General features: G+C 38.9%; 1 protein-coding gene across 1 annotated transcript in view; it reads left to right on the top strand.

The window, feature by feature from the left end:
- The window catches only part of CPNE4 (copine 4), a 75,252-nt gene that overhangs the window by 44,373 nt on the left and 16,238 nt on the right, over nucleotides 1-14,641 (top strand). The window contains exons 7-8 of the mRNA XM_063303982.1: nucleotides 9,140-9,226; nucleotides 11,365-11,424. Coding sequence (XP_063160052.1) covers nucleotides 9,140-9,226; nucleotides 11,365-11,424 — 147 coding nt within the window. The remainder of the gene's footprint in view (nucleotides 1-9,139; nucleotides 9,227-11,364; nucleotides 11,425-14,641) is intronic.

Genomic DNA, 14,641 nt, shown 5'->3' with positions numbered 1-14,641 from the left:
GTGTTTTCCTTTTAGCATTAATTAGAAATCCCCATTAGTTTTACCAAAGCTCCTGATAATCTGTTATAAATGCAGGTTCACCAGCTCTGCTCACAGTTTCTGCAGTCAGCTTCTTGTATTGTCCAATCAGTTCTGTCCCTGTGATCTCACACACTGTCCAGAGGTTGAGACTGGGGTGGTCAGTGGTCGTTGGATTCCTAGTGTTGCTGTTATCTTAGAATGATCTTGCTGATCTCAGAATCAAATAGTCCTGCTACCTCCTATTTTCACCAAGGTGTGCTCTACATAAACAAGTGTCAAAATGCCTTATGATATGTATCTATGTGGTATGCGTATCTGTGATGGCTGGCTGGGGAATTCTTGGAGTTGAAGTCCACACATCTTAAAGTCACCAAGTTTGAGAAATATTGGTATATGGTATCAGCAAATTGTGGGCAAAGCTTTGTGGATTTTTTGCAGTTGAGACAGAGTGAGTTGATGCTGTCCATGAACCAGGTGAATACAAATCTGTCCAAACTGACCCTGAGTTGATCTGGGTTCAGGTTTTACTCTGATTTTGAGCACAGCTCTGGTATTTAGCCCTTCTCTTCCCAATGTCTGCTGTCATTTACTCTTGTATCTGAATAATTAGAGCTTACTCTGAAAAAGAAAAATCCAGTATTGTTCAATCTATTAATTTCAAAACATTAGCTGGCAAAGAGAGTTTGTGGGCAGGGTTGGGACTTCATTACTCTGCAAACACTTAGTACAATGAGCCCTGGTTCTGTTATTCAAGGATTAGTATTTTACGTTGAGCATAAATATTTGTATTTTGCTTTTACCATGCTTTGACTTATTCTGCTGTGTTCTCAAAACACCCATATTTATGAAGCCATTAGTGGACAGCTAGGACAACTGAATGGAGCAGAGCTTAATACAGCGAAAAAACAAGCACAGAAAAACAATATTATCTAAAATAGCATTAATGAGCACGTTAGAGAAATATAGCTTATTGATCTTACACACTATGCTCACCCAAGCATAAAAAATTACACTTAGACAAAGTAGTTTCAAAAGTAAGCAAAAAGAAATCTTACTCATTTTATTTGGTCCAGTTACATCCATTGAGGAAAGATGATTCTTGTTCTTCTTTCTGTCCCTAAACTGAATTAACCCTTAGCTCTCATTGCTGCTAAGGGCTGCATGGAGAAAGGGGGAACCTCCTTCCCTAGGCCCATGCATGGCCCCAAGATGGAGGGAGCTAGAGCCGCACACTCCTTCTCTGATGGTGGAAAAAAAGGAACTGAGGAATGTGGGTGGGACAACAAACAGCTTCCTCTGGAAGCACGTAGAGAGTTCCATCCTAGAGTGAACTCATCCCCATGCTAATGAGGCATGCTGATTTGCTGGGACCTCCAACAGTTTACATATAACACTTGTATGAGCAAGCTTTTGGCACTTTAGTTATCATTTCCATATTCAATAAGAGGAAACATACAAACCACAGATTGCCATTGCATTGATCAATGATTTGTTGCAGTCAGAACTCAAATTAGGACAAGCATTTTAAAAATACTTTTTATCTTGGACTTACACAAATTTTAATAAAAATGAGGCTAAAACCATGCAAGTGTACCAAGGAAATTCCTCTGCTCAATTGTAAAATACTAGAAGGATTTAAAAATAGCCTTAAAATGAAGTCACACCTGGACAATTAGCAGTGGGATTATTATATAACTGAAAAAATACGTTTCTATAATAGGAAATGGAATAAATTAATATTGAAAAATATCCTTACATTTATAAGCTCCATGGAAATTTCCATAAAGTGGAACTGTTATATAACTTGGCTTGTTTATTTGTGTATTTAAAATGTAGCCCTGAAAACACTGAGCTCTGGATGTTCAGAAACTGTTATTACCTGAGCTGTGTGTATTTTCATTATAAATATAAAATTACTTACGGTGAGTCTCAGCAGATGGCATCAAGTAGCCAACCTTGGCTGATCTTGTAAGCTAAGCAGAGTTTGCTGTGGCTAGTATTTGGAGAAGGAACCATCTGGGAAGTCCAGTTGCTAGGCTGGAGAATTGGAAAAATAGTTCAGGGGAAGGCATGGGCAAAGCACTGCTATTACACTGCAAAAACAAAAACAAAAAACTGTAGGAATGCAGTGTTGTGTAGCCCATCCAAGTAGGCAAACCTGAGGCATCAAAGGTAGTTGTTGTTTATTCGTTTAGTCGCTTCCGACTCTTTGTGACTTCATGGACCAGCCCACGCCAGAGCTTCCTGTCGGTCGTCAACACCCCCAGCTCCCCCAGGGACAAGTCCGTCACCTCTAGAATATCATCCATCCATCTTGCCCTTGGTCGGCCCCTCTTCCTTTTGCCTTCCACTCTCCCTAGCATCAGCATCTTCTCCAGGGTGTCCTGTCTTCTCATTATGTGGCCAAAGTATTTCAGTTTGGCCTTTAATATCATTCCCTCAAGTGAGCAGTCTGGCTTGATTTCCTGGAGGATGGACTGGTTTGATCTTCTTGCAGTCCAAGGCACTCTCAGAATTTTCCTCCAACGCCACAGTTCAAAAGCATCGATCTTCCTTCGCTCAGCCTTCCTTATGGTCCAGCTCTCACAGCCATATGTTACTACAGGGAACACCATTGCTTTAACTATGCGGGCCTTTGTTGTCAGTGTGATGTCTCTGCTCTTAACTATTTTATCGAGATTTGTCATTGCTCTTCTCCCAAGGATTAAGCGTCTTCTGATTTCCTGACTGCAGTCAGCATCCGCAGTAATCTTCGCACCTAGGAATACAAAGTCTTTCACTGCTTCTACATTTTCTCCCTCTATTTGCCAGTTATCAATCAAGCTGATTGCCATAATCTTGGGTTTTTTGAGGTTTAGCTGCAAGCCAGCTTTTGCACTTTCTTCTTTCACCTTCATCATAAGGCTCCTCAGTTCCTCTTTGCTTTCAGCCATCAAAGTGGTATCATCTGCATATCTGAGATTGTTAATGTTTCTTCCAGAGATTTTAACTCCAGCCTTGGATTCCTCAAGGCCAGCTTGTCGCATGATGTGTTCTGCATACAAGTTGAATAGGTAGGGTGAGAGTATACAGCCCTGCCGTACTCCTTTCCCAATCTTAAAACAGTCCGTTGTTCCGTGGTCTGTTCTTACTGTTGCTACTTGGTCGTTATACAGATTCTTCAGGAGGCAGACAAAATGACTTGGTATCCCCATACCACTAAGACCTTGCCACAATTTGTTATGGTCCACACAGTCAAAGGCTTTAGAATAGTCAATAAAACAGAAATAGATGTTTTTCTGAAACTCCCTGGCTTTTTCCATTATCCAGCGGATATTGGCAATTTGGTCTCTAGTTCCTCTGCCTTTTCTAAACCCAGCTTGTACATCTGGCAATTCTCGCTCCATGAACTGCTGAAGTCTACCTTGCAGGATCTTGAGCATTACCTTACTGGCATGTGAAATGAGTGCCACTGTTCAATAGTTTGAACATTCTTTAGTGTTTCCCTTTTTTGGTATGGGGATATAAGTTGATTTTTTCCAATCTGATGGCCATTCTTGTGTTTTCCAAATTTGCTGGCATATAGCATGCATTACCTTGACAGCATCATCTTGCAAGATTTTGAACAGTTCAGCTGGGATGCTGTCGTCTCCTGCTGCCTTGTTATTAGCAATGCTTCTTAAGGCCCACTCAACCTCACTCTTCAGAATGTCTGGCTCTAGCTCACTGACCACACCGTCAAAGCTATCCCCGATATTGTTATCCTTCCTATACAGGTCTTCTGTATATTCCTGCCCCTTTTCTTGATCTCTTCTTCTTCTGTTAGGTCCTTGCCATCTTTGTTTTGGATCATACCCATTTTTGCCTGGAATTTACCTCCGATGGTTCTAATTTTCTGGAAGAGGTCTCTTGTCCTTCCTATTCTATTGTCTTCTTCCACTTCCACGCATTGCTTGTTTAAAAATAATTCCTTATCTCTTCTGGCTAACCTCTGGAATTTTGCATTTAATTGGGCATATCTCCCCCTATCACTGTTGCCTTTTGCTTTCCTTCTTTCTTGGGCTCTTCTAGTGTCTCAGCAGACAGACATTTTGCCTTCTTGGTTTTCTCTTTCTTTGGGATGTATTTTGTTGCCGCCTCCTGAACAATGCTGCCAACTTCTGTCCAGAGTTCCTCCGGGACCCTATCTACTAAGTCCAGTCCCTTAAATCTATTCTTCACCTCCACTGCATATTCCTTAGGAATATTAGTGAGCTCATATCTAGCTGATCTGTGGGTCTTCCCTAATCTCTTTAGTCTGATCCTAAATTGTGCAATAAGAAGTTCGTGATCTGAACTACAGTCAGCTCCAGGCCTAGTTTTTACTGACTGTACAGATGTCCGCCACTTTGGCTGCAAAGGATGTAATCAATCTGATTTCGGTGTTGTCCATCTGGTGAAGTCCATGTATAAAGCCGTCTCTTAGGTTGTTGGAAGAGAGTCTTTGTTATGCAGAGTGAATTGTCTTGGCAAAATTCTATCAGCCTATGTCCTGCTTCATTTTGTTCTCCCAGGCCATACTTACCTGTAATTCGAGGTGTCATTTGACTGCCCACCTTAGCATTCCAGTCTCCTGTGATGAAAATAACATCTCTTTTAGGCGTGTTGTCCAGTAGGTGCTGCAGATCCTCATAGAACTGCTCTACTTCAACTTCTTCAGCATCTGTGGTTGGGGCGTATATTTGGATCACTGTGATGTTAGATGGCTTGCCCTGTATTCGAATTGAGATCATTCTGTCGTTTTTGGGGTTGTATCCAAGCACTGCTTTAGCCACTTTACTATTAATTATGAAGGCTACTCCATTTCTTCTGTGGTCCTCTTGTCCACAGTAGTAGATCTGGTGGTCATTTGATGTGAAGTGGCCCATTCCAGTCCATTTCAGTTCACTGATGCCCAGAATGTCTATCTTTAATCTTGACATCTCACCAATAACCACATCCAATTTGCCCTGGCTCATAGATCTTACATTCCAGGTTCCAATGGTGTGTTGATCCTTAGAACATTGGATTTGCCGTTCACCACCAGCACCGTCGGCCGCTAACCGTCCTTTCGGCTTTGAGCTAGCTGCGTCATCACGTCTGGAGCTAGTTGAGCTCATCCTCTCTTCCTCCCCAGTAGCATTTTGACCATCTTCCGACCTGGGGGTCTCATCTTCCGATGGTATACCGACATATCTCTGGTTGTACTGATCCATTTAGTTTTCACGGCAAGAATACTGGGGTGGGTTGCCATTACCTTCCCCAGGGATCGCATTTAGTCTGACCTCTCTGTCATGACCTTCCTGTCTTGGGTGGCCCTTCACGGTTTAGCTCATGGCATCATTGAGGTGCTCAAGCTCCAGCACCACGACAAGGTAACGATCCTTTGCTGAAGATCAAAGGTAGATGATAACCAAATCTGAAGAAAAAAGCCCAGAAATATTAATTAATGGTGGTTGTGGTAAATTTTTATGTGCCTGAAGCCAATAGGTAGGGAGCATGCCACATAAATCTAAAATAGCCTTTGATATGACCTTGACAAGTGGCTATTAAATCTAAAATTAAATCTAAAATAGCCTTTGATATGACCTTGACAAATGACTATTAAAAAACCCTTCAAAATAATCTCCCCCCCCAAAATAACTCCAGTGATAATTGATCATAGTAATGATCTTTGGGCAATACTTTGTGATTTATCTCAGTCAATCAATCAATATGCTTAATGTTTTGACTGTCAGTCATAAAAATTGACTTATCACAGACAATCACAACTTATGTTACTATGATTATCAGTTTCAGAGCATGTCAGTTTCTTAAATCTACATTGTTGTGAAGCTGATAATCATCATTTTCTTGTTTGGATGAAACTCTGATAATCATAGTTTTCTGGTTTATAGATAATCAGAGATATCTCATTTTATTGTGCTTACTAAATAACAGGATTAAAAGGGTTGAGCTTTGGATCCACTGGATTTGAACTCAAATTCTGAATTTCAGATTTTCTTTAGAAATCTAACAGTTAAATTATGAAAAATATGGTTGACTTTGATTTGGGTTACTAACACATTTTATCAATTTTGTTGTGCTCCAAATAAAACTTTGGTATCCCCAATGAAGGAAATGGATGGGGGAGGCCAAAGGGCCAAATCTGGATGATAAATTTAACACATCTCTATCAATGTTTTCAACTAAATTGTGGAGAATAATTTCTTTGTTTTTAGAACATTGGGGCTGCAGTGTGGGTGGGTTGAGTGTGAACTTGAGCAAGTATTCCAGAGAACAAGAGGGCAAGGGAATATTGGAAAATTTCCCAGTAACATGTGGTCTTGTGTCTTTCTGTTTCTTCAGCTGGATAAAAAAATCTCAGGATGAATATTGAGATCTAGGATGGAGATACTCAATGTCTGGGCTATCTACTTCTGGGGGGGGGGGGAAACCTCTTGTTAACTTTCTGTACTGATCAGGTCCTTTGGCCAGACACCAAAAAGCGAACTGAACAGTCTTTTAACCTTTTCTTTTGATATTAACTGTCCTAAAAATCCCAGCTCTGCCAGGTTCTAATGTATGTGTATAAATGCAGAGAGTTTTCAAATTAAATTAAATTTAAATTTAAATTTAAATTTAATTAAAATTAATAACCATTAGAAAAAGAGCTAATGGCACATGAAATTAATTACAGAACATTTATACTAGTTACAGTATGTCTTTGACTTCAATCTACAATAGTAAAATGGAATTTCCAATCTCAGTGTGATGTCAAAACTCTTTTTCGGGGCGGTCCTGGAGCCTTTTCTAACTCTTGAAGAAAAGTCTTCCTCAAGGCAGGCTTCTTTCCTGGTGACTACATGGACAAGTCTTGCAATTTTCTTGGCAACAGTATACAAATGGTTTGCCATTGCATTCTTCCAGAAGGTTTTTTTTTTTTTAACTTCTCATTCTAGCCTATATCCCTGGAGTTTCCTGGTGATCTCCTATCCAAGCACTAAGCAGATCTGACTCTACTTAGGTTTTTTGAAATCCCCAAGATTGATTAGATGCTACAACCTGCTATGATCTTATGTTCCCAATATGCAGGAGACTAAGTTCCCTTTATTTATATTTATTTCTTTATTTCTTTATGAGATTTATATGGCCGCCCAACTCACTCATGGTGACTCTGCATGGCTTACAAAAATTAAACCCCAAATACAAAACCCACTATACCCTCACCCTGCCACCCCCATTTCCTATTTTGATGCAGGAACACACCAAAGCTCTAAAATAGGCTTGAAAAATGTAAAAATGAAATGGGAAAACAAACTTAAAAACAAAAACAAAAGACAGATCTCAGCCTATGTGTAAGCAACTTTTTGTCTTTTGCATCATCATCCCACCCAAAGGTTGCTAACCCCTGGTTTTCAGAGTGCTCCCAAAAGTTTATGCCTTTTAATAAAATGTGTTAGTCAAAAAGGTGCTACCAGACTTCTTTTGTCACCATAGACTAACATGTCTCTCCTCTTCCTTATGCAATTTTGCATACTTCTATTCAAAAGTATCATTAAGTTTAGTGGAGTTTATTCCCAAATAAATTGCATAGGTTTTGCCCACTTACTTGGAAATAAGTCCCACTGAACTGAGTGAATTGCCAAATATGGGACTGTGCTGTAAGTATAAATTGTCAATTCAAGCAATTTGTGACTGTAGCACTAAGTGGCCTCCCTTAGTATGGCTGATTATTTACCCTTCAAGGAATATGTTCAAATCCATTAAGTGGTTTCACAGAGATTAACTGCTTGTTGAAGCAGATGAGTCCATTAATGGACTGAACTGGAATAACTTCAAATAAACATACATATGGATGGTTGGCAGAAAAATATGTTTATGTTATTGGATAAAAAATTAAAATAATAAAAAAGATGAAAATTAAATTTCTGGCTTGACCAGAATGGAGAATGAATCAGTGCTTAATATATTACATAGCCATAAAACATCAATTTTGTCTATTTGGGAATGTGTCCAAAGTGATTTTATTTCAGTTCGAATTCATTTTAGTTATTTAGACAATAGCAGTGCTGAGTAATGTTATGAAGTCCAACATATGTGGAAGGCATAAAGTTAAGGATGAGGAAGGCTGCATTAGGGAATGATGCTTACTCTCCTTAATGACACTGAACTGGGTATCCCTAAAACAAATGTCAACAAAGAACTACCACAACTCATTGGCTCAGCACTTGTTAGAGAACACTAGGGGTAATCTGGCCATATAAAGCAGCCTGCTCCAGTGTTCTCCTGGTACATGGACCAATTCTTAGACTGTCCAGCTAGAATGGCCATGCTGAAAATTTAGGGAGCTGAAGTACACAGATTGGGACAATGCCTAGATTGGGTATGGTTACTACCAAGTATCTGATTATTTTCAGTCTTGTCATTATGACCAAAAGAAAATACTTCCTTCTTCATAGAATACAGAATTTACTGTTGGAATATTCTGCCAAAAGTTGTGTTAACAGATTTATTTATGATAACTAAGTGAAAGTGAACTTCTGAACACTAGCTGTTGTCAGAGACACGGTGGAGTTGGGATGATATACATACCCTCCTTACAGGTTTCCTAGTGGCATCTGATAGAGACAGGCCTTTGAATTAGTTAGATCTTTGATAAGAATCAGGGAATACTGGTATAGTCTTGGGCTGCTTGTTCCAGAACTGTGGTTGACATTAATCTGATCTGTGCATTCTCCTGGAAGGCATGAGGGTTCAAAATGGAGAATGTCAAGGAGGTCTTGCTTAATGGGTTTTCTACAAACTCAGGAAGCAAACTTCATTTACAGATCAGCAATCAAAATGGCTTCTGACCATCTCTGTTATGTCCTGCTTTTTGCCTTTTTAGATGTTGGCCAGTGATGGAATGACAAAATGACATATGCCCATATTGGAACAGCTTTGCAATAAGGGCATGCCAAATCAATGTTAGCAACATTCTCAAGTAGTTGAAATGATATTTACACATTTGATCTGAGCTGTTGTGGTTGTTTTGTGTGATTTCTTTTTGTTTGTTTTTATCTGCAGAACACGCATTATGCAATCTGAATAAATGATAAATGAAGACATGGTTTTCATGCTCTGACTTATGTTTTCACAGGTTCAGTGGGAGTGTATAAACCCCAAGTATAAAGTAAAGAAGAAGAATTACAAGAACTCTGGCATTGTCATTCTTAATCTGTGCAAGGTGCTTTTATTTAAGCAGTGCTTTAATAGTGAATGTGAAAGTATTGTTTTCAATATCCATGCCATAAGCAAACTGAGGAGAGGGAATTGGATTCTACAGTCCACATTTTGTAGATTTTTATATGTGTTAAAAATAGAACATGTCATAGAAATGCATACTGTGGGATTCCCAAAGGTAGGATAACAGATGTTGCTACATCAAGGTGGATCAACATTTTCATTAGACTGACAGCTGCATATCCAAAATGGGCATTGACCCTTATACGTTCAATCTGTTAGCATGTATATTCAAAGGCATATATTTGCTTAATTATACTAAAAGATACAGGTAAAGTCTCTGAGTTAAGCTCAAATCCTGGTAATCTCCTGGACACATCAAAATACAGTTGTCTTGGTGATTGTCATCTTCTAGGACATTTTTTGACTTTTGGATAAGCCCTGTTATTCTTGGTAGTTTCCCATCCAAATACTAACCAGGCCAACCTTGCTTAGCTTCTGAACCTAGATAATTTAAGCCAAGGATATAGTATCGTCACTGAGCTTTATTGTGCTCACAGGAGCTAAATGGGTACAGATGCTAATCCTAAAGAAAATGGAATTCAAACATCAGGATGCACTGAAGGTACCCCTAAGCCATTTATATTTTAATTGCATTGGTTTTAAATTAAAAAGAACTTTAAAGTTTTCCAGGTCCAGATGATGGGAGCTACTTATCTTGAAATTACAGGGGATGTAACCACTGGGCATCCAGATGGGGAGTGGGCAAGACTGCTTACAACTGAGACATTAATTGAGGCATTGTCAAATAACAACTTGGAAAAAAGCAGAAGCAATCCACTTCTGTATTGTTTCAGGAAAATTACAGGAATGGGGCCATCTGATTACCAGGTGTCAAGATTTGCTAAAGGGAATTTTACCTTTTTATCTTACCACTTTCATTCTTAAAATGTTATCAAGAATCCAGATGTCATTGTTCACCTGCATTTTCCTACCCTTACATATGCCTTTTTTCATCTGATCAAAAAGAAATCAAAAGAACAGTTAAGCAGTAAAGGGCAAAACAGCTGCACAGCATTTTGCAATTAATAACTCTAGGAACCCCCAGTTGTGTTATACCAGTGCAGCATACCTCTCTATGGAACTACAACAAGAGAGGTGGGAATTTGGAAAGTTGTCCTAATGCATCCCACATGTACCACGTTAGGAAAGGACAGCCTGCTCGTATTATTAAGTAAGAAATAGCTAGAAGTAGCTCCTTGCTACAATGCTTGGCTTGAAAGGGTTGTGAACAAAATGGACTTTGAGGGATCATATTGTGGGATTCCCATAGCTGATGTTAAAACAGATTAAAACAAACTCTTTTGCTCCCTTCCTTCAAGTTGTTTTGTAAAGAAACACAGTAACTGGGACTTCTTTTTCCAGCAGGCCTGTAACCAGGGTCTTTGTCACCGGGGGCAAACATGGATTCTGCGCCCATTTTGGCACCCCCCCGGCGCTCATTTTGCCCCCCCCCAGCATGGTACCCGGGGCACATGCCCCGCTTGCCCCCCCTAGTTGCAGCCCTGTTTTCCAGGACTCTCATTGGTGTTCCCTTCTGTTCTTAAAAGATAAGCAAGCACAAGATAAGCAAGCAGCAGCTATAGCAACAGAGGATTTCATCTTTCATTCCTCCAACACTCCACATGCTGGACAGATCTGCTTTGAGTTTTGCTGTGAATGGTGCACCCACTTTGTGAGAAGTTTCAGTATGGAAAAGAAAGTAAAGAAAGGATGCTGTAGCAGTAGAGTGTGGCACTGAACCACAGAATGTCGTCCATTTTGGGAAATCCCAAATCCATTCCCATTAGAAGACGTCTCAACATGGAACTCCGTATGATTACATAGTCTCCAACAGTGTTTCAAAGCAATTCTATGCTATGATTCATAGCACTGAGAGTGTTTTTTTTTTCCTTTATATAAAGGTGGGGGAAGGGAAGAATATTTCTTTTTGCAGTGGGGAACATTATTTCCTGTGTCACTTACTCTCAGTGTTCCCCAAAGTACTGGTGGCTTCAAAGAAACACCTTCCCATGTAATAAAAAAGGAAATACTTAAGAACACACCATGTTTAACCCAAATTTATGACTTTGTTCACTCTAGATTCACAAGATGCATTCGTTCTTAGACTACATAATGGGTGGCTGCCAAATACAATTTACAGTAAGTATTTCATTTATTTTAAAAAAAAAGACAAAATCTTTCACAATGCTAAATATTCATTATTTTACATACAGGATATTAGATGTGAGGTACTCTTCTCCCTCTGAAATATCACAGGGTTTTGTTGAATTCAAATAGGAAATAAATATGTTAAAATGTTTAATTTCTAATCATCTTTCTTCAGAGATACAGCATATCTTAAATGTAATGGCTTGTGTAAATTACAGTCTTGAATAGTGAAAACCTGATAGTATGTCAAATTTTGCCTATAAACATTTGGCATTTGCATAGCCAGTAAGTTAGAGGAACATTTTCTAAAGCAGTGTATCAGAATAAGCTGTGGTATGATTGTGTCAATCTTTGTGTATTTATCTATCCATAATCTAAATATTTATTCTTTGGACATTTGGTTTATTTTTCTAGCTTTGCTGAAGCCAACATGTTTGAGGGTTGTTACTGTTCTTGGAACATTTCCAAAAATGTTGGTGTATTTGGATACACACTGTATTCATTTGCACTTATCAACTGAAGTGTAAATTGGAACACATTTGTCCTTCCAGCTTTACTCAAGATTTGTGATAGAGGTTTTCTGCTTTAAATCTCACTTAAAATGCATTTTTGATAAATAAATGTTTATGTTCACATATATGTAAAATGTGCATGTTTTGATATGATTATACACATATGCATACATATATATTACATCAAATGCATGCACACACACATACAAGGTGAACAGTTCCATGCACATTTTGTTTTTGCAAAATAAATACAAATGAATACAGAAGGAGGGAAGAATGGGTATATGAATAAACACTTAGAAAGATGAATCTATGCTCTTCGATCAATCTATACACATTCCTTTTTGCTACTGACATGTGGTCCTCAAATATTAAAAGCCACTTGTAAGTCTTACCAGACTTAATAAATAGCAATGACCTCTAGTTCAAGTTCCTTGTTTCTTAAAGCTAATGACCTGGCAATAAAATGTTTGGCCTTGATCCTGGAAAAAAAAGTGTCTTCCAAGGGGTTAAGGGCATGGACTTGCACTCCCAACATCCATCAGATCCACTTTTTCTGGGAGATCATTCAGGGAAAATCAGATCCTATAATAATAGATATGAATATGACAAATCAGATTTTTCTAAAGACATCCTCAAAATATATAAAATAAATCTAGTGAAAGTCCATAGGAATTTATGCCATTAAGGCATTTGTTAATCATTTAGATGCCATACAGTGGTTTTTGTTTTTGTTTTACTTTGAAATAGGTCCCACTGAACTTAGTGGAATTTAATTCCAAATAAGCATGTTTAGAATCAGTTTCTATGTCTCATGGAAACTAATGGTACCACCTTGTTCAGAAGTCACCTTAAAAGCTATTAACAAATTATTGTTAATATTGACTGGGTTAGATATTTTTTGCAAAAATATACTGTAATCCTTCATCCTTTGTGGGTTAAAAGTGATTCACAATTCTAATAGTTGATTTTATTTAATAAAACAATGATTGTAACGTTGGTGGCAATTTCCAGAGTAGAAAACAGGAACCGTAATTCACAAGGATTCTGATACCAGATTAAGGACTCCATTTTGCACTGACAGTATTTCTGCAGAAACAGGTGCACAGTTCTGAAGTTATTTGCAAGTCAGCCCACTCTCTTTTTGTTTTCAAATTAATTACGTCTTCATTGAGTTCAAGCAGGGGGCAGACAATACAATGCAGCTGTGATCTGAAAGGCTGTTTGATAGGGGAGGGAGCCAAGTTGCTAAGCATGGGTGTGTGAACAAAAAGCTATAGTATGATGTACCTGCTAATTTGAAGAGCTAATGAGAGCTTTTGTAGCATCAAATTGAGTCTTCGAAGATGCGCCTTTGTAAGCATATCATGTCTCGCTAGAAAGAATGTATCTGATAAATACAAGCAAATGTTTGTTTTTTTCAACCCATTTTTTTATACTGTGGTCACTTTGAGAGGAGGGCTTTATTTTTTAAAATTAAATATATTTGACTGACTAAATGATTCTACAACATTGTATTAGCAGATAAGGGAAAATAACCCCATAGCTCACCCTGCAGTTAATGTCATGAAATTTACTTGGCAGATTTTCACTTAGCTCACCTGAATCAAATGGAAATATTATGAGAGAAACAGATGCTGCAAATGCTATTCAAGGAAAAAGTAAGGCTTCCCATAAATCTGACTGGACCATGGCTGAAGATTTAAAAATATCTTGTAGGTTTGCAATCCTATTGTCAGCATCTGCCTTTTGTAGGTAAAAATTTAATAGCAGTAAAGGGATATTCAGATGGCCCCTCCTTATTCACTCCCATCAAAGGAACTGGAATTTCATATTTCATGGATAATTGTGTCATTTAAAGATACAATTACATCATTCAGATAACAGCCCTTAGTTTAAAATGTTCAAAAGCATCAGTACTCTTCCTATTTTGCTTCTTCTGTGAGACTAGGCTAAAGCTGCCGTTACCTAAAGATGGAGCAGACACGTACATATGCAGAGAGGACAAAAGCCAGGAAACTTATCTAAAAGATCCCGTCAGGGAGGTAGACAAGTTGGAAGCAAGTTGTTAAGGAAACAAAGGAAAAGTGTCACCTGAACCAGACAAAGGAAGTTGGGCCTGACCACATGGAAACCCCCCTCCCAATCCCATCAACAGCTACCAGACTTGTAATTAACAAGGCCAGAGTAGCTGCCAGTCTTGTGAAGCAACAAAGCAAGAACTTTTGGGGATAAAGGGGGTCCCAAAGCCTGCCCACTCCTTGAGTCATATTTGGATCCAGACTTGGCAACTTCCGTCCCTCTAACTAGTGCCTGGCAGCCTAGTTGGGAGGACATGGGTAGGTGTGGATGAGCGTGTGTGTCTGTGCGTGCGTGTGAGAAAGAGCAAATGTACTTTGTAACCAGTAAAGTTTTGCTGTTAACTTTAAATTCATTGGGTCTCCGTGTATTTCAAAGAACATGTTGTGCCTCAGCATTTGGTTGAAAGTTATTTGTGTGTCCCCCTAATTATTTCCTGGCTGTTGACCAGGGTGTGTGTCTTGTCTGCTCAAGCCGCACCTATCTGGAAAACCCAGGTAGAAAGCAAGGGGGGCTGACAAGGTCCGCGTGCCTCAACAGGCCGTGAATGAGTGACCATAAGCTGAACCTTGGGAGCAACTTGCTTGTGTGTGTAACACTTCAAAGTCCAACTTTCA

The sequence above is a fragment of the Candoia aspera genome, chromosome 4 (genome assembly GCF_035149785.1).
Source record: "Candoia aspera isolate rCanAsp1 chromosome 4, rCanAsp1.hap2, whole genome shotgun sequence".
NCBI lineage: Eukaryota > Metazoa > Chordata > Lepidosauria > Squamata > Boidae > Candoia > Candoia aspera.
The sequence above is the reverse complement of the archived record's forward strand: the minus strand, read 5'-3'. Positions and strand labels throughout refer to the sequence as shown.